The sequence below is a fragment of the Acinonyx jubatus genome, chromosome B2 (assembly GCF_027475565.1).
Source record: "Acinonyx jubatus isolate Ajub_Pintada_27869175 chromosome B2, VMU_Ajub_asm_v1.0, whole genome shotgun sequence".
In the NCBI taxonomy this organism is placed as follows: Eukaryota; Metazoa; Chordata; class Mammalia; order Carnivora; family Felidae; genus Acinonyx; species Acinonyx jubatus.
In genome coordinates this window covers 121,346,786-121,371,457 of record NC_069385.1, presented here as the reverse complement: position 1 = coordinate 121,371,457, position 24,672 = coordinate 121,346,786, and the positions used below count along the sequence as shown (strand labels likewise).

Sequence of the window (24,672 nt, the reverse complement as noted above, 5' to 3'; positions counted from 1 at the left end):
GAAATCTCATTCCCCCACCCTGTCTGTGTTCACCATCAGTACCTAAAAAACTTTTGTTATCTCTTGAGACCACACCAAATTGTCAACTCCTTGGCAAATCATGGCTGACCTGGCTGGGTTAGCCATTTTCTCAAGTTCCCCAGAGTCCCTCACCTCTGTTATGCATTCACAACTTTGCACTGTTACAAGGATTTCTGTGCCTGTCTCTTCTTAATGCTGGGCCCCATCTTACTTCTTTGTATTTTATCCCCAATCCTTGTTACAAGGTAAGTAAACATCTGCTGAATCTGAGGGAATAACTCCTAATTTAGCCAAAAGGAGAACTGAGTATGGCCCCACCCTTACCCCACCATGTTGACCACCCTCTCCACTCTATAATCAGCCAATCTCCACACATCTCTTATGGCTCCAGGGCTTATTTCCCCCTTCCTGACCAGTCCGGAAGGGCTGCGAAGGGCTGCTCCTAGTCGAGACATACCTCCCCACTGAACCAAACCATACTGGTTCTACAAGGTTGCCTCAACACCCCTCTTTACAAAGTCTTCCCCAAACTTCCCATCCCATGAGTCTGAATATTTTGCATAAATAGACAGAATTTCTACCATGTGCTTCAGCATTTATAGGCAATTTATGTAGTTGTATCAATGCATACTATCACTCCAGCTGAAGCACACAGGGGAGACCACAAGTTACATACTTCTCCTGAGACCGTGGTTTGGAGACATTGACAGATCAATGGGATATATTCCCCAATGAAGAAAAGGAGGGATGCAAACAAGGCAAGCCCACTTCAGAAACACTCAACACACAGTGTGCTCAGTACTTGAACACACAGGGGAGTTAGGACAGGAAGGACAAAAAAGGGCACTCAGCAAGAAATACTAAAAAAACTGGGACTTGATTTAGAGAAAAGTTTAGGAAGAGTGCTTTGTAAAAGTCTTCAGTTATGTGGAGAGGCTGGACAATATATATGAGTACTAAAGAGAAGGTTTACATCTGAAATGCAGGGTGCTCTAGAAAGCCAGAGAAAAGAAAGGTTAACATAGATCTGTTTCACTTAAGGACAAAAAAGCATCATTTCCTCTCTAGAAGAAATAAAGATTTCAAGCCCCTTTTAGTCCATTCATGCTGGAATTCTGGTTTTATAACTCCATCTGCAAGTGAGCTTGTCACAGAGGGGTCAGCAGCCAGATGGAACTTTCTTACGCACTTGACTGCCCACACACACGGAACTCAGATACAGCTTGATTCAAGAAAGAGCGATTACTAGACAGTTTTCGATACCTACCATAATCATTTCTATTTGAGTCATTTCTATTTAAGTCTGGGGTTGGCTTCAAACAAATTTACCTCAACACATGAAAGCTGCTGCAAGCCTTTGGTATGGTAGGTGCCACTGATACTTGGGTGGCATCAAAGACTTTCCTAGAGAGGTGAAAACAATGGGGGTTCACTGGAAACAATTGTCAATCTGAAAACCATGGTCAAACAATGATTTGTTTTCAAAGGCCCAGGACCTCATTAGCAATTTGATAGTGTGAAGGTTCTGCAATGCCAATAAACTAACTAAAATCATCCACATTGGATACACTGGCCAATCTACATAGGAAATCTCACCCAATGCTTCAAGCTGCACTAGGGGATTTGTGAATCTTAAGAAAGGACATAAATTCATTTAACTGAAACAATCAAATAGAAGTTAATTGATACCAAAAATAAAATCTAGACAGTTGAAAGGTTTGTCTCGGGCTACCTTCTCCCTTTCAAGATTAAGATAACTGAAATGAATGGTTTATATCCCCTGATCATGGACAACAAGGATGTAATGTGTCTGATGTCCAACATGCACACATGAATCCATAGGGAACACTTTTACCACAGAACCCATTCTGGCCAAGCCTCAATATCCACTTGTCACTACTACAGAGACCAGGGGTATGGCCACCCACCTGCCTGCCTCCCTTCCCTACCTTTCTTCATTCAAAAAGAAACTATGAAGAGACTCCCACTGTGAAAAAAATAAAACTAGACACAAAAGTGAAATTCATCCTTCCTACCCTCTTTTCCCATCCTACCCCACTTACCATTCTGAAGAATCTGGCACGGTCCTTCCAAACCCTTACCTGTACATTTACATGCATATAAATGTACACACAGAAATATATAATTGATATTTAATTTTATATAAATGGGATTATATTGTAGATATTATTTTACAACTTGCTTATTTTGCTTAACAATTAACTTTTTCCTGTGTATACCTATAAACCTTTCTCTTTTTGAATTGCTGCAGAGCATTTCTTAACATGGTTGTATCATAATTGATTACTATCCTTCTGCTGAATGTGTGGGTTGGCTCCAATTTTTTGCCATTACAAACAGAGCTGCAGTGAACATCGTTGCCCATACCTCTGTGAGTACAAGATAAAACATGTGGCTTTCATTAATTACCTATCCTCCTAGGGGAAATGTGTCCTATAGCTCCTGTGACTTGAAGGTCATGGGCAGAGTGGGCCCTTGGGTCCTGAAAACTGAAGACCAACATGGATACCAGGTAGAAAGGCAGAGCTGGGGGTGACACCCTGCAAGTGTGCTTATGTGGCTGCCAAAGGAAGACCACGGGCAACGAGGATCTTCCTCATGAGCCAGAACACAAGCCCCTATGCTTGAATGTTCTCTCAGCTTTTCATGATCTGGCTATTAAGTCCTTGAAGTCTGAGACAATGCCTCAACCAACTCTGCCTGTACTTCAAGCATACTGCCTTGGGTATGGCAAACCTTCTAATTGATCACTCACTGTCTGTGTCTTAAAATGTACTTTCCTCCTTGTAGGACAAAGCTTCTAATGCAAACCAAAGGTGGCTAAAGGATCCTTAAGAGATCAATCAGAACATCATAGGAGTATCACAGGGAATTCTTGGTTATAATAACTTAGCAAAAGATAATTCTGAACTAGAGTCCATAAGAACTCCATAAAACAGTACATCTACTTTTGCTATCACTTACTGACAAGTGAGGAACACAACAAACAAACCACATAAATGAGGCTACACTGCATTAAACAGATCCTCTGGCTTCACTTATAACTCATGGTTAATAAATCATTCTTGGCACAGCTCTTCTTTCACACCTCTCAATGAACTACAAATGATCAAAGACCTGATTTCCCACTTTGGAATGGAGTTGAAAATGCATGTGGCTCTCAGTTCATCAGTAAGTGTCTGCATAGGGACTCCTGTGTACCAGACCCAGGTTGAGTACTGGAGACACCAAAGAAATCTCAGTGTAGTACTTGTCTGCAGTAGGCCTGAAGCCAGCTGAGGAGCCTGGACACAGTAAAGAGTTAGATATCAAACAGAGATTAAATAGCCATTTGATAGACTACAGAGGCTGTCACAGAGTGTATACAATTCACAACCCAGCTCAGAGTATAAACTACAAATATTACAGAAAAAAGGGAAGAAGTCCTGAGGTTGGAGGAAACTGGGAGTGTCCTTCTCAGAAGGAGAGCTGGGGCCAAGCTGTGAGGAAGGGTAGGGCTTGAGCAGGCAATAGCGTAGAAGAAAGAAGAGCATATAGAAGTTTCTTAAACTTTAAATGCCACTTAACACCTTGTTTCTGGTTTGATTTACACTTGGGAAACCAACTTAACTTTTGAGGTAGTGAAATGAGGAGGGTCACCAGAGAGACATGTAGCAGACAACCAAGGTACATCAAGGAGCCCCTCAGTCTGCCAACACTACTGTCCAAGTAGACTGAATATCTCACCTTGGTGAGAGTTTCCTCAAAGTAAGTGCGTAATGAAGACAGCAGTACAGACATATAGATAACAATAAGTATCAGAACCAGAAGATGTGGCCAACTATAAACAAAACTAACAAAATGAAATTGTGAGCATGGGCACCTCAAAAAATGTCTTTAGTGTTAAAGGAAATATAAAACAGAACCACCAAGAATAAATGTCTTTTATGAAAACATCTTATTCTTAAAAAAAAAAACAAAAAAACCCTTAAGTGGTTCAAAGTATAAAAGCCAAAACTTAAAATGGAAAGAATACATATCCATGCTGAACTCAAGCTCAAAAAACCTACCTGGTATACATAAAATACCCTGGTTTGACTATATGTATATAAACCACTGTTTTTTTTCTAGTTAATCCTAAAATATAAATCATTTAAAAATTAAAATTATTTGGAGGATTAGTTCAGCAAAGGAATGAGAATACTTTTTAAAGCATTTTTGTTAATAGCAAAAAATAGTTTTGTTTCCTGCAGGTGCTCTGGTTAAGTACACAGAATGAAAAATGAAACAACCTCTGAAATTTTTACATTAGAAAGATAGAGTTCTGTTTCTTTTTTCAGGGGAAGGGAGAAATCTTTCATTGCTCAATATTACTTCCTTAGCACCTACAAACAATATGGGGTTCCTGATATGAAAAAAACACCATCTTTGTGACAGGAGTTTTCACTACCCCTCAAATCTAGAGCAATCAGTAGACACTGAAGACACAGCTCACTGATAAGGAAACACTCCAGAAAAAGCAATCAACTCCCCAACCAAGTCCTACACATAGAAATAGACAAAGGGGTTTTTCCGCCTTCAATATTTAAATTACAGGTCTGGACTTAACTTCTGTTTGAAATTAATGAATGTGGCAATGATTTTCCCCCTGGCCCTGCCACTTGCTAACAGGTGATGTGAGCAAGTCACCAGGTCTGATTATGCTATGAAGGAACCAGAACACTGCCATCCACCTTGCTGGGCTCTCAGTCTTTTTGGAGGATTGAAAGAGATTGGTACGACTGTCATGGAATCAGAGCTCTACCAAAAGTCATGTCTTGGGACTACCAGCTTCCTCCTGGCTGCAATGCAACAGACCAGATTTTTCAAATTCTTATCATCTCCAAAAACCCAGTCAAATGCCTGGTCAACTGCAAATGTCTCCAGATTCATGTGGCAGAGGAAAAACCTTGTTCTCTGATCTTCATTGGCCTCTGTTCCTACTTGATTCCTAGTACTAAGGGCCTACCCTGAGCCAGAGCTTTTCCTCCACTGGACTTAATTATTACTGGTATTTATAAAATACCCATAATATATATCTTGTTTACACTCTAAGGGCTTCATTGGGGAAAATACTGGGATTAATTCCTTCTGTTATCTCCAGCATCTGTCCCAGGGCCTGGCATGTAGCAGGAGTTGAACCAATCAGCCAATCAATCAATCACTCCCTGCCTTCAAAGGCAAGAACGGTTTGGAAAAGAAACTCAACAGTGTGAGGACAGCATTCACAGCAAATAAAACAAAAAAAAAATTGCCAATTAAAAGTAATGAAGAATAGAACTCTGTGCTGGTGGCAGTATTGGAAAACAGGAACTTTCATACATTGCCAGTAAAGGCACAAATGGTATAACCCTTTCCAAAGCATATGTGGCAATATCTACTAATATTGCTTGCAGATTCAGAAGCATCAGTCCTGCAAGGAGAGGACCAAGGCAGTAAGGCACTCTGGGGAAATCTCTGGCTTGGGAAAGAAGATCCAGGTTCCTATTAAGCTACACAGACCAACTATGGGATTGTGGGCAAGTCCCTTCATGTCTCCGAACTTTAGCTTCTTTGTCTACACAATGTAGAATCAAAGTAAGTGATCTCTGGGACCGTGTTCATCTGGGATTCCTATGTCAAACACAGAAAAAGTAGGCATATAAATGGAGTCAGAGCTCTTCAGAATTGTAGATGTTAATTTAGGGCTGACTCAAGTGAATATATAGGCCCCCAAGTTTCTACTGTTTCTTAGAATCATCATCCCAGAAAAATCTACTCCTCAGATACTCTTCTGGAGAAAAAGAAATTGGGGCTTTGGACCTCTTTATCTTGGCTGACCACCTTGCCTCATGGTTCAAAAGATAAATAAACCTTGTCTCATCCACCGAAGCACCAAAGACCACCTGGTTTTACTAGATGACCAGAGGTGAGGTGAGGCCCAGCCCCTCCACCCTGAGAACAGCACCTTTTATTCTTTCATTTCTTTTCTGCCTTTGGATTGTTTGAAAGAGTACAACACCCTAACATTATATTGGGAAACCCTTCTAAAAAGTACCTAAATAATAGAGAATCACATCTAATTTAACTGAAATCAACCAAATCACAAGTTCCTTAAAAGTCCTTCCTAAAGTAAAATCAATAAATGCATAACTAAAGATGTCTTCAGCATATTCATGAGGCTTTTCATGGCAGATGCACCAGAATGGTCACTGGTCAGGTGTTACAACAGGTTACAAATCATTATGACCACGGAAGATGTAACAAGCACTAAAACTATGCAATCTTCCATCCTACCAATATTAGGTTCTCACAACAATCTATATTAAGGCAGCCCCATTTGGTAATAAGATCGGGTTTAGCACCCTTTCCCTGATCACAGTCACCTTAGCTTACTAGCTGTGTAAGCATCCCTCTGAACAAGTGCTCACCCAGAAAGCTCACCCTGGACTCTAATGGCCAGCAGACCCCTTTCCTGAGTCCTCCTCAATCTAAATGTCCATGACTCTATACAGCAGAAAATAGTGCCATGGGATGTTATTAGATAGTGTGTTACATAAGCAGGCGCGCGCGCACGCGTGCGCGCACGCGCACACACACACACACACACACACACACACACACACAAACTGGTTCCCTGTTTAGAAAGATTGGTAAGTGTGTATCTTCAATGCAGAACTTGAGAGCTTTTAATAAATATGTGGATCTTCCAGAGGAGCCAATAGTGTGCTAAATTCCCTAAACTTCTTTATTTTTTGCAAAGTGTCACATCCCAGGGCTATTGCTCAACAATCTACCCTTTTAGAATCTTCACAAAGCCCTTGACCTATGAGCTCTGTACTAGAAACCATATTGCACAATATGACTACCCTCTTTCACTTAGCTTCCATTACAATAAGAGCATACGTAAAGATTATAAAAGCCTTTGATACTTGATGCTAAGCACCAAATGCTTTTAAACCCATTCAAATATTTGTTGGAAATGAACGAAAGAAGTATTTACAGTGTAGTGGCTACATGGCAGCAGGGCTTGGAAACTCCTGCATGGAATTAGTAGCACTGAAACCCTTCCGATTTTCAATAATAACAACCTTGCCACTCTCAGACCAGCTCCAGACTAGTGTTGCCCAGAGTAAGTTAGGGGCCATTCAATAAACATGCATGCTTTGAAGATTTCAGATCACAAAGGAGGTCCCAGCTGTCTCGTCTCCTATGCCTTATCCCTTCACCTTATATTAGGGCTTCTTACCAGTTTGGGGTTCAACTTATTGCAGTTGCTTGGCTCTGCACACAACCTGCCCTCTCACTTTCATCCCTGCTCTACTTCTCTCCAATGATCAAGGCTAGCATAACACAGAGCTGCTGAAGAATAAAATCCATCCCTCAATTTACCAACTCCAAACAATTTCCCTGATTCATCTCAGGCTGGGTAAGATCATGGCTTCTGGAACTGAATTTACAATTTAAGACACAAGAGTCCCTTTATGCACCAGGCAGAGAGCTAAACAAAGTTCTGCAACTTCTGGGACCCTAGTGAATCTCCTGTATCCCAGTAACTTAATGTGAGCACATGAGTTGAAATAACTTTTGGTGACTGATTCTTCCCACTTGTACTGAGAGACTACTGTTTTAATTTTTTTATAGGAATGTATTTATTAATTACCTGTGAAGTTAAAACTGAACAAAATAAGAGGAGAAACATTAAAGTATATTATGCTATAAAATGATGGTCTAACTCTTAATGAATATTAAATCACAGGAAAGTACTTATTATCAAGCTGAGGTAAATAACAGCATTCAAAGACTACAATAGGATGTCGCTAAATACAAGCCACCTCTAAAGAAAAGGCACAGAATTTTTTTTTTTTTTCCCAAGCCAGTCCTTATAGACTGAGGTAAGGGAATGAAAAAGAATACTGATGGGGAAACACAGTTTTCCCACAGCTCTGAGGTTTTTACACAAAGAGTGTCTCTTTATATTGGGTTATAATCCAACCTGTTTTACTTTCTAGCCCTTTGTTTCCCACATGTAATGTGGGGGAGATTGGACAAAAAAGGTCCAGAGCTTTTTTATTTCTAACGTGCGGGTCTTGGTTCTGGACAGAAGTTACAATGTGAACAGATTTAAGGGCCGTGTTCACGCATGGCAATGTGTTCCATTATATGAAGTATAAAGTAGTGAGGCAGGCCCGGAGGATGAGAGTGGAAAGAACATCTATGTAATTTATTAAAATAAAGGAAACCTCAAGCCTCATCTTGTGATTTAAGAGGAAGTCAGTCATGACCAGTTTGTGTTTAACTTATTATCTTGACCATAGCTTGGCTATATTTTAAATATAAAACTATTGTTGACAGATGAAGAAACAGAGTAGCTATTTTCAAAGGAACTGTTAATCTCCAAAAAATGATGTGCTGTTGTTTTGTTTTCAATAAAATCATGCTGCAACACAAATTATAGCACCTTAACAAAAAACCAGAGCTGAAACAACAGAAGGAAGTATGAACTCACAGATCTGGAGAAGTGAACAGAGGTTTGTTCACCATCAATGGTTCTCTGGTACTATAACATTTAATAGAATTACTTATTATACCATGTTCTCATGTCTTTACACTAACTGAAATCTGGCAGCTCTAATTGATAAGGAAAATAAATTTAAAATAAAAGGTATGTTACCTGCTCTTGCATAATGTGAATTTAAATGAAAACAGCTTGAACTAGGATTATTTCTTCCATAACAAGTAACCCCTCCCCTTACAATACCCCATCCTAAAATAGAAGAACACCTATGGGTCACAACCACACATGTATTATTTTCTAAAAAAAAAAAAAGGTAACTTGGGCTCTGTCAAGGCTAAAAAATAGAAGTAGATTTTACTCCTGGCCAACAGCTCAAACCATCCATTAGGGTAAAATTGAAGATGTGAAGGTGCTTTTGGAATTAGTGTACAGGCAGACACACCCTGTTTACTCGAAAACCTAAGCCATAACAAGAGCTTCTACACTGATAGTCCCTGTACCAGAAGCCCTGGAAAATCTCCAGTGACAATTTATCTTCCATTGTCTTTTGTCCTTAAATGTAAATGGTAGATAATTGAGCTCAAATGGGAAAAAAAAAAAAAAAATCAGGAAATGAGCAGGCTGAATTTTTTTGGATTCTAAAGCTAAGGATAATATTGAAAACAAAGCAAACAGGGGCGCCTGGGTGGCTCAGTCGGTTGAGCGTCTGACTTCAGCTCAGGTCATGATCTCACGATTCGTGAGTTTGAGCCCCACTTCAGGCTATGTGTTGACAGACAGCTCAGAGTCTGGAGCCTGCTTCAGATTCTATGTCTCTCTCTCTCTGCCCCTCCCCCGCTTGCTTGCGCACACATGCTCTCTCTCTCAAAAATAAATAAACATTAAAAAAAATTTTTTTTTAAAGAATGCAAATGAGTTTTAAATGTCTTTAACATCTGGAGGTAAATGCGGCATCAACTTATTCTTTGGTATTTAGCGAAGAAAGCCAAGCTAGCAATGTAGCAGGAGTATAATCAGAAAAAGAATACATTCTTCTGCCATGCCACAGACAGGGCATAGACACAAATATGGCCTGGAAACAAAATTAATATGCCCACAGGTACACAACATGAATAGGGGCACATGGAGTCAGAGAGAAGGTAGTTGCCTTCACTAATGTCCTATGCACTCCCAGGAAACACAAATAAAGATAAATGCACGTAGCTCTCCCTTACCTCCAACATAGGCCTGGCACTATCGTGGACAGACAGAATATGTGTCACCTTGTTCTTGCTCAATTGCTCTGCATCTCTGGCATCTGTCATAGAAGAAAGAACATGAGCATTTTATTCTTCTCTGCAAATGAATTAATCCTAAAGTTTAGCCAGGAAAAAATACAATATGACCTGCATATTTCTTTCTTGAAACTTCATAATTGGCCATACCCAATCTAGAATAATCTATATCTAGGAAAATTTAGGAATTGCTTTAATGTATTTTGCAGATAACTAAACTTATTTGTGATTGGCAGATTTTTTTGATACAAAGTGGTCACCTAAAACTTGAAATATATTTAGATTTATGTAGATTTATATTTATATTTAGAATCATGTAATCATGATTGTTGCTGTTTAAGGGAAGTGAAACTATGAGGTCATTTCATAGTTGCCATTTGTTAAATTGTAGACCCTCAGGTTGGTCTTATATGAAATATTAACTATAAAGTTGTTTAATATATATTAATATTAAAAAATTACCTCTTAATAATTAATCTAAGTTACAATCAAATACAAAAGAGCCACTCACTATGTAACATATAGGAATCTGCTAGGGATGACTTTACCCTGATGTTAAAGGCAGGGATGGGTTTAAATGCAGATAAGACTGTGTTTTACACCTACAATTCACTTCAGGGTCAAAGTAAAAATGGAACATTTTCTGGAAATCTCAAACAGAATTGTCCATAAGTTACCAGTTGGTTATTAAATTATTTGCGTATGAAACTAGGGAAACACCAAATTACATTCTCTTCTAATGCTCCTATCTAATGCGGTAGAAGAAAGACTGAATGAATATCCTCAAGTTGGAACCCTTCTGCTAACCTACAAAACGGGTCCACCAAGAAACAGCTCCCCCTATGCCCATGTCCTGACCTGGGACAAGCTTTTTTAAATGACACAGGGTAAAATGATAGAAAGTTAAAAAAGACTGAAAGCCAAATGTTTTTCATGTTTCTGGAAAATATTAATGATATGGGAAAATGCTTTGGATATAATGTTAAGCAGAGTGTAAATGCAGGTACCAAACAATAAGTAGAATATGAGCTCAATTTATAAAAGCATGATAAAGACAAACACATATATGGAAAAATTGCTACAAGGAATTAGCTCTAATACTGATAATCTTGAAAATATGGAATTACTGTGTTTTAATATTTTTTTATATTTTTTTTTGTTTTTTTGGGTTTTTTTGGTATACTCAACATAACTGGTTCTGAAAACTTAACATGTCTATGAACTATCTGGGGGGCTTGTTCGGGGCTCCAATTTAGTTCAAGGTCTATGGCAAGGCTGAGGAATCTGCAGTTTTCATAAGCCTTGATGATTATGTAGAGACTGAAACACTTTCATAAACATTTTGCACTTTCATAAACATGCACCACTTTATAAAGTCAGAAAAGAAATCTTTAAAAGTAATACTAAAATGCTGGTTTTAAGGTTTTCTTCATCAATCAACCATCTCCAGTTTCAAATTCAGATTTACACAGCAGCCATCTACACCAAACATAGGGGGATTCAATTCCAAACACCATCCCCCACTTTGCCCCCAACTATCGCAAGTTTTGGCATCAGTGAGTTTGGATTAAATAGGAACTAGAATCATTTAGGATCTCACTGGCAGTCAGCTTCCACATTCTCACCAACATGCAATTTTTCCAATCACCACCAGTATGTATGTTTTAGCCAGTGGTAAAGCAAGATCAAGCTAGAGCTTTGGGTGCTCACAGAAGAGCCCAGACAAGGTGGGACAATACAGGGTGGGACAATACAGAGCAGCTGGTGGAGTGCTTCAAAGCAGCCTCCTGACACTCTAGGGCAGGATCTTCTGGATTCTGATTCTGCCCAGAATTTGAATTTTAAATATTTGTTTAAATATACTTTTCCTTTTTTAAAAAATAGCTTTCCTTGAGATAATTTACATGCTACAAATTCACCCTTTTAAAGTATATGATTCAATGGTTTTTAGTATATTCAGAGTTTTTGAACCATCACTGCAATCTAACTTTTTTTAGACATTTTTTTAAAGTTTATTTCTTTGTTTTGAGAGAAAGTGAATAAGAGCAGGGGAGGGGCAAAGAGGGAGAGAGAGAATCCCAAGCAGGCTCCTCACTGACGACACAGAGCCTGATGCAGGGCTCAAACTCATAAGCTGTGAGGTCATGACCCGAGCCAAAATCAAGAGTCGGACACTTAACCAACTAAGCCACCCAGGTGCCTCTGCAATCGAACTTTAAAACATTTTCATTACCTCATAAATATACTTTTATAACACAAATTAAAATAAACAAAAAATGTGGTTTGGTAATAAAAGTATGCTGTTTTGAATACAGAGAACCACTTGACACCACATATGAGACAACAGATTGTTGGGCTCTAAAGAAAGGAGAAGCAACTCTTAGACAATAATGTTCCTTTTGTTTTGTGCTTTCTGTTTTATTATAGTGCCGTCTGTACTGATACACCACTCTGGGATTACCTTATTCCATAAGCACATGCTCTAACTATTTGAGAGCACTTGCCTAACCAATACTTTTGGATGATGACATTGGAACTCTTACTCTTTAGGACTACAAATTATTGATGGTTCTGGATGACTACTTACAACCATAGGCACTGTGGTAACAAGCTGTGAATGCAGCTGTAAGACATGACCATGGGGTTATCAGCCCACTCACATGCATATGAAGTTTCACACCAGCTCTCCTTGGGCACAAAATCAAAAGAGTGGAACTTAGTCCTTTGCTGCTCAAACCAGAGTCTGTCAAGCAGCAGCATGGCATCACCTGGGAACCTGCTGGAAATGCAGACTCCCAGGCCCACTACCTAACTACATGATCAGAACATGCATCTGAATAAGAAACCCAGAAGACTGTGTGCCCTGTACATATGGAGCTTTGCAGGGCCTCCAGGGAGTGAGCTATGACTTGGTGCCAATGATGTCCCTTCCCCACTGTAGCATGCCATTTTAATGCCATTTCTAAGCCAGAAAACAACTCACAGCCACTTGCAATCACAAATGTAACATTATTAATGCAATAGCATTAATAATGCCAACTGGATGATTACAAGTTAGAATTCCCATGGAAAAAAATCTAGAAGAATATACACTGACCATGGTTACCCTGGGATGCAGAGTTTGGGGAAGTTTTCACTCTATTTAACATATTTCTATCACATTTGGATTTTTAAAGTTTTTATTTTATTTTGACTGATGAGCCTACATTACTTCTATAATCAGGAAAAGAAAACTTAAAAAAAAAACACTACTCACAAAATTCAACATAAATTACATTAATAAGTAAAACAGTCAATCCTTCATTGGTAAAACAGCTAACTATGTTCTTTTCCTCTCTCTCTCTCAACATCTCCCCTGACCCCTGGACTCTTGCCCACTCTTGCTACCTGCTTCTGTTTACCCCCCTGAGGCTTCATGTGGACTTCAGAAGAAGCAAATGTCATTTTTACATAGTGGGAGCACTGAAATAGAAACACCTACCTGATCTTTCTCCTTTGCTGTTACACATTCCCTCAGCAGAAGATCCCATCTATCACTGGTAAGACCTTGCTAAGGGAACATGTGGATTCCTGAAAGATGCTGTCTTCAAAAGGTAAAGTGGCAGCCACATGCTTCCTTAAGGAAGGGGAATTAGTGCTCTAGATCTTATACTGATACAGAAGATGAACAGGGGTAACCAGTCCTAAGATGTGAAAAATGCCAGAGTGGCCATGGGAAATAAGCTAGTCCATCAAAGTCAAGCAGAATTGTCTCTAATTGTCTTTGATTTTATTTAAAAATTAACAAAAATATATTGGAAGAAGCACTAGAAAATAACACCATTATCACAAGCACTCTAGAGAAACAGACATTTGGCAGGAAAGAACTTCTTTGATAATGCCTTTCCAATACTCAGAGTACCTGCTACACTGATTTGTGGACTCAAAAGCATGGCCATGCAGGATGAGTGAGCGAAGAGGAGAGCGAAGGTCTCTGTTTTAAAAGGGCCCAATTCCCTCTGCTCTGACCCTGATCCCCAAGCCATGTTCTGAGTCATTTCCCAAACAACTTTTGCCTTCCAAGTTGAGAATCTGCTCAGTGGTGGGTAAGTGATTCTGATCTGTTTTGTAGTTCTACTTCCCACTGTGAAATTTAATGAATTCTAGAGTTACAAATTATTGTATGTCACAATAACTTCTAGAGTTATAAATTAGCTGTTAGTGAGTTCAACTTTTAAGTGGATACATTTCCAACCTGGGCTGAGGGCCAAAATGGGGCAGTTCCTACCTATTCCCTTCTTTACTAAATGTGGGCTCTAACATTTATTGGTGTTGACCTTGGGCAAGTTTTTCTATGCCTCACTTTTGTCACCTTTAAAGTGGGAAAATGGTTAGAGTACCACCTCAAAGGGCTGCTGGAAATACTAAATAATATGCTTAGAATAGTGTTTGGCTGACATGTAGTAAATGTCATCATTGCCATCATTATTATTATCATTAGGACCAGATTAAGTTTCAAGGCTGCAGTATGGGCTTCAATCTCCATTACCATTGAATGTTTCCAAATACATGCTTATTTCGAAGACATCTGAATTCTAGCTCTTGCTCTACCACCTGATACTCATCACTCACCATCTGATTCTCTTAGGCTCAGTTAACAGCAGATTACCAAAGATCAGTGTTCACCAGGTCAGCCTTATCTGAACAACTGGGGAACTACCACTGGGAACCATGGCCACTCTCACTGGCAGACGCAGAACAAAGGCTCTGAGACCTCAGGCATGTCTCTATGTACATAACCAGCACACACATAAGGTGTGAGCTTATTTCCCACATTTCTAGAAGTTTGTGGACACCTTCAAACAAGGACATGTCCTCTGTCAGTTCACATCCACTTTGGGATCTGCCAAATTGTAAAGCAGCAGATAACCCTAGCCTCTTGTCCTGGAGCTCCTCATCAAGCTTCCACTCCTGCCTTCCCTCTTAGCTTCTAAGCAGAGCCAGCTTTCAGCAAAGACACCTCAACTGAGAGAACCTCATCAAAGACCAGACTCCAGAAGCTGGGTTGGTTTGTGGGTTTTTCTCTAGGTAGAAAAATCACCAGGTGTTGGAAAACCATTTGTGATTCGTTGCAAAGTTAAAAAAGAAAAAGGAGGAAGTTTCTGGGTGACATGTAAAGGATCACACTGGAAAGAAGGAAGGAAGGAAGGAAGGAAGGAAGGAAGGAAGGAAGGAAGGAAGGAAGGAAGGAAGGAAGGAAGGAAAGGTAAGGAAAGGAAGAGAGGCAAAAGAGATGGGGGAGTGAAGGAGGGGAGGAAGGAGCCAGGACAGGAGACCATTCAATGATTGGATTGAAGAGACCACAGCCATTAGAACCAAGGCCTGAGTAGCAGTGCCAATCCATGCTGTAAAACAATGAAGATCTCTCAGAAAGGCAAAAAAAAAAAAGTCCATTAATTTTTCTTTATACATTTTTGTATTGGTTGTTGTGTTACAGTAGGCATGTGTTATTTGTAGTTTAAAAAGAGAAGAAAATGACAAATGAGACATCAAGCTAAAGCACCTATGACAGCTGGATTCACTTTCCAGGAGCAGACATGATCCTTTCACCTTGGTCTTCCACCCTTACTAGCTAACAATGATCAATACCTACTGTGCACCTGCCATGGCATCGGTGCTTTATGAGCTCTATCTCCTTTCCACAACATCCTGAAATAAGTGTATGGTTCCTATTCCACAGATAGAGAGGGCAAGAACAGCCTGACACTTGCTGACCAGTTATGTGCCAGACACTGAATGGAGTGTATCAGCTGCACTGTCTAGTTCATCCTTATCACAGCCCCCTTGGTGTCTAGGCTGTGTAATGTGTCTTAGGGTAACATCTGGCTCGTGTGCGGTGGGGGGTAACCAGATTCCAAGGCAGACTGCCTCACAGCTTCTCTCCATGGTAGGACCTACTCCCCTGTTCTGTACCTACTCCTCTTGACTTTGAACCACTGAGGACCAAAATGTACATTCACGTCAGACTCCCAGCACAGTGCCACACACATTAGGTACTTGCAAAATGTTTATGAAATTAATGAATTAATTCACAGGCAACTGTATGGAGAGCAACACTTCCTTCCAGCCTCTTGTCCATTCACTGTATCATTATTCCTTTGTTTTAGATAAGCCTTACACTTGGTAAGTGTTAAATAAATGTTTGGTGAATTAATGAGTGAATAAAAAACGGCCACATACTAATGTCAGAATAAATGAAGACAATGAAAAAATATCAACCATCTGAACAGGAGAGGTATGGGCTGGTGTAGACATCTCTAATGGGTAAAACCCACAGCAAGAATCCAGGAACTATGAGGGATTCCCGTGACACTGAATACTTAGAAAATAGGTATAGATTTTAGTACAAAGAGCTTAAATTTTTTTTAATGTTTATTTATTTTTAACAGAGAGAGAGAGAGAGAGAGAGAGAGAGCGTGAGCATGAATGGGGGAGGGGCAGAGAGAGAGGGAGACACAGAATCTGAAGCAGGGTCCAGGCTCCAAGCTGTCAGTGCAGAGCCCAAGGTGGGGCCCAAACTCAGGGACCATGAGATCATGACCTGAGCCGAAGTCTTATGCTCAAACGACTGAGCCACCCAGGCACCCCATAGTACAAAGAGTTTTAAATGTTCCCTGTAATTATGCGCCCATGACCTTCTAGAAGAAAGTAACCTACTATGAATAAGGATAAAAATATCATAAACTGTTGGCAGACATACTTAATTGGGTTGGTATTCATTACAATTTGTAATTTGTAAACACTTTCACATAGCAATTCTACTTCTAACAATTTATCCTAAACTCTGTTCTCAAACACAAAGACATTCCCCTCTCTTTATGAAAGTAGTTAATAACTCCCTAAGTAACCCCAAAAGATAGTTGCTTCTTAATGTATTCCAGTACTACCGCCTACCTACCACAAAGTACTTGCTGCTTTTTCAGAACTACAAAGCTTACTAATTTAGGAACTCCAGTACTATTTTTAAAATGTTCTAGTAGCAATTAGCAGCTGTCAGCTCCCTATGCTCAATTCTCTTTGAGGTCAATTAACAGCACTAGGAGCCAAAAGGGTTGTTGGCAGGAGAAGAGAAGGAAATAAACATTATGCAGAGAATTAAAAAAGAGCAGCATTGTGCATTTTCTCATTCAATGTGGTTTCTCCTGAGGCATTTTTATTAATCAGTGGGTACAGAACCTAAAATTTTCTGGGCTGTCCCTATGTGTGTTTTATTGGTTTCTCATGTACCACTTTAGCAAGATTTACTTTACAGAGCTAAGTCTTTTTTGATGGTTTTGGTGAGTAAATATAGCATGCTATAGCATTTTTTTTTACTAGTGCAGAATTGTTTGGGGGGAGAAAACCTGATACAGATTCACAGGGAAATAGATATACAGTAATGGGATCTCACAGTTAAGTGATTTGTGGATATAGTCATCATATGGCTATGAAAGATAGGTGTTCCTTTATGCATATTTTCAGTAATTATCTTAATGGTTAATTTCCTATGACATCAAAGTAATTTAAAATATATTGGGGGAAAAAAAGATTGTTTTTACAGTCATTTTGAACTTGAACTCAAATTTAAGCAACAACTTCAAAACAGACAGGAATGTATTCTGGTTTGCTCCAGGAGGGAGGAAATGCAGAGCCCTCTGAGGAGGTTAAGCTCTCTCCAACAGGCAGGCTTGTTTTTGCAAGTTTCCTAGGTCTACTCCATTCTATTAAGTATACATATCTCCAGTGGTAAGGAACCAGTGTCTTCACTTAAACACACTCAGAACATCACATGGAAGGGGAACTAGGCCCCTCCCTGGAAACTCACAAAAGCCTGTTCACCCTTCTACTGCTGAAGAGCATTTTGAGACAGATGAGCTACACATAAAAAAAGTCAGTAGCTAACAGTGAATCAATACACATAGAACAAGATGCAGAGAAATATGTAAGAAGAAAAGTCAACACAAGAATAGGATAATCTACCAGAGATAAAATTACCACTTATTTTTCCCAGGTTTCTGAAAATGTATTAACAATAACCAGAAAACAAAAGTGATAAAAGATTATAGATAAGTTACATGGCTGCTAAATGTGCCTTTTAGCCATCTTCTTTTGATAATAATGTTCCAGCAAGCATGCAGAATTAAAATGAAGATCAAAGGTAAGTTGGAACCTATGTGGCCCCATACCACTCTGTCAGCCATTGGTTAAGGGGTTGAGCACAAGTATGAGGTCCCAGCAAGGGGCCTGGACAAAGGTGGTGGCTACGTACAGATCAGATTTTGTATAAACTGAGTCGACACCTTCACTCAATCATGCTTGAGAAGCTTCAAGCTGATCTTTTAAGAAATAAACTCACCTTTGGTGGAAGCAGCCCAAAATGTCCATCAATAGATGAAAGGTAATATATATATATATATATATACACACACATATATACATACACATACACATATATATACATATATGTATATATGTATACATGTATACATATGTACACATATATGTATACATAAAAAATATATATACATATATATGTATATTTTTAAGGCTATATAGGTATATGTAGCCTTAAAGAGGAAATAAATTCTGACACATATTACCATATGAATCAACATTATGATCAGTGAAATAAACCAGACACAAAAGGACAAACACTGCAAACACTAAAGCAGTACAACTCAAAGAGACAAAAAGTAGAATGGTGGTTTCTACGGGGCTGAGGGTGGGGGAAATAGTGCCTAATGGGCACAGAGTTTCAGTTTGGGAAGATGAAAAGAGTTCTGGAAATGGATGGTTGCAGAGCAATATGAATGTACTTAATGTCACCTGAAGTCTATACTTAAAAATGGTATAAACGGCACATTTTATATTATGTGTATGTTACCACAACAATAAAAGATAACTCACCTTTGAAGTTGCCAATGTATAGGCCAGGCAGGATCTAAGAGAGAGACACAGATCAAATGTGAGTGTTACAGACTTGAAGCACACAGAGGCTGGGCCCTCACCACAGCAGTGGGAGCATAGCCCAGGCCTGTTGCCTCCCATGCCCACTTCCCGGCACCTTCCTATATGGACAGCATAGATGACTGGGCATCCTTGTTTCCAGGGCTCTGACCCTGCCCACAGCCACTAGAAAGCCTGCTCAAATAGCTTGTGAATAGCTGCATGTTGGTACCCATCAGCTCATGGGACTTTAAAGACCAGGATCCCCCCACAGATCCTCACAGAGAGCCGCATGTTCTCCCTCACTTAAGCCCTGCAATGCTCCTTAGCATTCTGAGAGTACAGCCCCAAACCAAAGGGGCCCAAATCCAAGCTGTCTACCACTCCTCCCTACCCTTCCCCCTCTACTCCTCCTTTTCTCATAACACTGTAAATACCCCCCCCCCCCCCCCCCCACTTATCTCATAGCTCCAGAAAACCTCCCTTTGCTGAGATCTTGGTGCATGCTCTTTCCAAGTCTGGAAGCTATACTCCTACTCTCCTCATCCCTCAGGTCTCAGCTCTGACTCACACCCTGGGGAGGCCTTTCCTGAGTCCAGAGTCTGGGGTAGGCCCCAGTTTCAGCACCCACAGTCCTTGGTATTCCCCTTATAGTGATGATGTCACAGGGTATTGCTAGATGAAGGTCTGTCTCCTCTGCTGGCTAGAAAGCTCTTTGGACAGCAAACACGTCCTCTCACTCACTGCTGTATATCTAGCTTCTGGCCCAGGGCTTGGTTCATGATTACTATTCAATAAAGAACTACTAAATGAATGAATCAACTGTGCATTTAGAAATAAATGCACAGGTTAACAAAAGCATACGTTTGCTCCAAAATGTCTACTTCTCCTAAGGCAGTGGTTCTCAAACAAGACAATCCATCAGAATCACCAGAAGGTGTTAAAAATTCAGATTTATGAACAAGCCCCAGCCCCAGCTGCCATATAGAATGATTCAGTAAATCTGAGATAAGAACCAGGGCAGGGTTTTTCACACACAACTCCCCACTTTGCAAAATACAAAGCTAATTCTTATCTGGCATTACTTTGTATGAAGAGTTTGAAATCCAAATACAGACACTGCTTTTGGAAGCTGACATGATTTTCAAATGCATACAGAATACTGGCCACTGCAGACCCTTGGTGCCCTGGTGACACCCTCCTGTCAGTACTACCACCCCACACCCTAGCTCCATTCGCTCCACCACCCCTCAGCTCCATTTGCTTCACACTCCCTATTTTTATCCACTCCCACCAAGAAAGCTGAAAGCAGCATGTAGTAATATTCTTCACATGCATGGATTTCTTTGAGCATCTTCCTGACAACCAGCTACCTTGCTAAAAATTGATAGCATCTGTGCAAGTCACTGCAGGCAGAAGGTACTGTGTCACTGTCAAGGCAGCCTGCTGGAACACAGCAATACAGGTCTAGGGTTAGCTTCTGTGCTGGGGTACAGAGGTTGCCAAGCTGAGGGGCCACAGAACATAGCGACCAAATAGGGATACTTGTGAGAAGGAAAAAATAATTTATTACTATAGCTGACCCTTGAACAATGAAGATATTGGGCATCAACCCCATCCACAAAGTTGAAAATCCATGAATAACTTTTGACTTATCCAAAACTTAACTACTAATTTAGCCTACTTTTGACTGGGAGCCTGACCAATAGCCTATAAATGCATATTTTGCATGTTGTACATATATTAAACTGTATTCTTACAATAAAGTAAGCTAAAGGAAAGAAAATGTTGAGAAAATAATAAGAGGAAATACATTTACAGTACTGTAAAAAAAAAAAATCCTTGTACAAGTTGACCCTTGTATTTCAAACTTGTGTTGTTCAAGGATCAATAGTACTCCAGGACAACAGGCAAGACCCAGACGTGATCAGGGCATGGGGATGTGTGATCACCATGGCTCACTGAGTTTGGAGAGTTCCCTTAGGGACTGAGAGGTCAGTTATATTCATGACTGAAGTCACAGCACTGAGGCAAGCCAGGTTAGATCTGTAACCAGGAACATGTGAAACAGTATCTCAGGGGAAAACACCAGCATCCATTGCCAAGGAGCTAAAACATTTGACAGGTCTTTCTTGAAACATAATCAGTCTTTGGGATTCTCCTGGGAGGAAGGGTGGAGAAAATACTGCATTATTCCTATTTTAAAATATAAGAACAATACAAGTTCATCTTAGAGATAGATCAAACTGATAGTCTCTGGCAGCTCTTGGCTGCATAGAGCTTTTTCATATGTAATCTCCTGTTGTACAGGGTCTCTCCTATCTTTATTAGGAGGTAACATTAGATACTAAAGGGTATAATCGTCACATGGCTCTCTTGGCTGATAGTACCAATGACTTCCTCCTTGACCAAACTTCAGTTAGGCTCCTTTGAGCCTTCCTCTTGACTAGGCCTCATCTGTGGACTGCCAGTTTTGGCAAAGAATCCTGCTAAGCCTGTTTAGTAAGAATCCTCCCACTCTTTATATCCAGTCAAGCTCATTTCGTACCTTTTATACCTAATCAAGTTCTTTTCAGTAATTTTCCATCCTTCCCTCAACTTGCCTGTTGGCTAGAAATCCCCACTTTTTCCTGTTGTATTGGGAGTTGAGTTCTGTCACTTGCAATAGTACCTCCCCCTATTTCAATAGCATCAAATAAGGTCTTCTTTACCACTTTTAATAAGTGTCAGAATAATTTTTCTTTTATAACATTGACCACAAATGGCTCCAGATTCATAAAATGGACAATTATAATGAACTATAATATAAGCATGTGTATTTGCCAAAAATCACAGAACATATAACAGCAGATGAATGGTTTACTGATTTCTGGTCACACGTGGGCAGCATGCTTAGCACTCAGGATATAGGGGTGATGGAGAGAGATATGGCACTGCCAAAGGCCTACTTCCCTTGTGGAACTCCTTGCCTAGGGAAAGAGGAGGTGACTTGACCACTCTGGGATTGCCAAAGATTTCCAGGAGGCAGCAACACTTAGGAGACCTGCAGTTCAAGGGTAGTGGGCCACGAGAGAGGGAAGGACAGGCAGGGGAGCAACGGAAACTGCCAGTAGAGAGAAAGAAGGCCAATATCCACCAGGAGAGAACATGAGGGAGGCAGAGACACAGAAGGAAGAACAGGAGGCTGTGGTCCAGATTGTGGACCAGGCTGCATGCAGCAGACACAGACAGCCATGGAAAGCTTTCAGGGCTCTAGATTAAGTACCACTAAAATGATTAAGATGTGTGTAGCCATTAGCAATATCTTTTCATATATTTTTATTTAACATATCTTGGAAATGTCATGATAAAAATACAGGAAAGGTAAGGTTGTATATGTAGTCAATGTATTCATTATCATGTTTACCTCTGTAAAGGGAACACTGGGGACTGTGGGGAGGGTCCAGGTAGGGCCACTTTGTATTGCTGTTTGCACTTTTCTATATGGTTTGGATGGTCTAACTTCATGCGAGCATTACTTCAATTTACTTTTCTTTTTAAGTGTATTTATTTTGAGAGAGTGAGAGAGAGAGAGAGCGCACATGAGCATGTGCAGAGGAGGAGCAGAGAGAGAGGCAGAGAATCCCAAGCAGGCTCTGTGCTAACAGCACAACCCAAACATGGGGTTCCATCCCATGAACCATGAGATCACGACCTGAGCCAAAATCAAGAGTTGGACACTTAACTGACTGAGCCACCCAGGTGCCCCTACTCTTTTAAGTCAAGAGGGGTTATTTGGGGAAAAGATTATGGCCCAGTTTTTCTTTTCTTTTTTGTACTTCTACTACTTTCTCTTCTAAAATAAAGACGTTTCATATTATTTTTTAAATAAAATAAAGCAAGAACTTGAGATCACCTCTCTTCCTTGCTCTAAGAGCCATGGTTTTATGATTGCCTTTTTTTAAGTTTATTTATTTTGAGAGAGAGAGCACAATCAGGAGAGGGCAGAGAGAGAGGCAGAGAAAGAATCCCAAGCTGGCTCTGCACTGTCAGCACAGAGCCCAATGTGGAGCTCGAACCCACAAACTGCAAGATCACGCTCTGAGCCGAAATCAAGAGTCAGATTCTTAACTGACTGGGCCACCCAAGTGCCCCAGTTTTATGATTCCTAAATCCATCCTTTAGAAGCCAACGCCAGTCTGGCTTCCACTCCCTGCAAGGCTATCTAAAACCAAACATTATCTTCCCACCCACATTATCAATTCAAGTCTCCTGATGATGTCACTTTCTCCCAGTCACCCAGAGTGAAAACCTGGAGGCTACTCCCACCACAGTACCTCCCTCTCTCTTCCTTAATGCCTCTCTCTCCCCAGTGAGTTACAAATTCCCAGAACAGTCCTGGCTCCTTGGCCCAAAGCGACCACCCCAGATCAGAGCCTCAGTTCATATATGGGCTAGAGTAGTATCCATTGAACTAACTTCTCTGTCCCATCAAATTAATTTTTAAATGTCATATTCTCACTGGGTCATTTTCTAGATGTTTCATAGCAAACCCTTTATTTTCTAGAAAAAGAAAGCCAAAACTGAATTTTATTTTTATTTTTTAAAATATGTTTATTTGATTATAGTTGATACACACTGTAACATTAGTTTCATGTGTATAAAATAGTGATTTGGTAATTCTATACATTATACTACACTCACAAGTGTAACTAACATCTGTCACCATATGACACCATTACAATACCCTTGACTATACTGCCTATGCTGTACCTTTCATCCCCATGACTTACACATTCCATAACTAGAAACCTGTACTCCCCACCCCCCTTCACCCATTTTGCCCATCCCCCCCACCACCTCCCCTCTGACATCCACCAGTGTTTTCTCTGTATTTATAGGTGTGATTCTGCTTTTGGTTTGCTTATTCACTTGTTTTGCTTTTTAGATTCCACATATAAGTGAAATCGTATGGTATTTGTCTTTCTCTGACTTATTTTAACTGGCAAAATACCCTCTAAGTCCATCCATGCTGTTGCAAATGGCAAGATCTTGTCCCTTTTTATGGCTGAGTAATATTCCATGAGATAGATAGATAGATCTCACATCATCTTTATCCACTTGTCTATTATGACTCTTGGGTTGCTTCCATATCTTGGCTACTGTGATTAATACTTCATTAAGTATAGTAAACATAGGAGTGCATATATCTTTTCAAATTAGTGTCTTCATTTTCTTTGGGTAAATACCCAATAGTAGAATTCTTGGCTCATGTGGTATTTCTATTCCAAAACTGAATTTTAACTGAAAATTTCAACTTGGCTTCCACAGGATGGTTCCAACTTACCCCTGAAGGATTTTCCCTATTTCTCTCTAATATGCAGCCAAGTCAAGTAACCCCCATTTTCCTATTACCCCTTACTGGTCCTGCCTTGCAATGTCACATTTCTTTGTTCTCAATATTCTCTTTAAACAGAGAAATAGTCCCCACTATTTGGGGTCCCTCATCCCCCTTGGCTATACTAAAAAAAATATAAACACTGTAATGGACAATTATTTTATTTTATTGGTTTCTTAGCCACGGAAGCCCTTTCTTATGTTTGAGGAATCCCCCTCACCACCCACTTTAGAGTGGTGGGAAGCACAGCCTCGCTTTTACTACAGAAGCTGCAAATACCCAGATATCTACTTTCATTTGTCTTTGCTGCTGTGACATGGAAATGTGACCTAAGTGCAAGAGGTCTCCACATCTGCTCCAGACTGGAAACCAGAGATAACCCAGAGCATTCTCTCCTACACTAGGGGCAGCAGGGCTGGTAGCACATCTGGAGCCTAACAATAGCAGCAGCAGTATCTTTGGGTAGCCCTAGAAATGCTCTCCCCAGACAAGTTCTAGGA

The 24,672-nt window shown here is 40.1% G+C and overlaps 1 protein-coding gene across 5 annotated transcripts in view; it reads right to left on the bottom strand.

Moving 5' to 3' along the window:
- Positions 1 to 24,672, bottom strand: part of DUSP22 (dual specificity phosphatase 22) — a 72,050-nt gene that overhangs the window by 39,343 nt on the left and 8,035 nt on the right. For all 5 annotated transcript variants that reach the window (XR_008298670.1, XM_053223064.1, XM_027040157.2 and 2 more), the window contains exons 2-3: positions 18,757 to 18,790; positions 9,772 to 9,854 (exon numbers count right to left, since the gene is read on the bottom strand). Coding sequence is in view for 4 of the 5 variants with exons in the window: in XM_053223064.1 (XP_053079039.1) it covers positions 9,772 to 9,854; positions 18,757 to 18,790 (117 nt within the window). In the remaining variant the exon portion in view is untranslated. The remainder of the gene's footprint in view (positions 1 to 9,771; positions 9,855 to 18,756; positions 18,791 to 24,672) is intronic.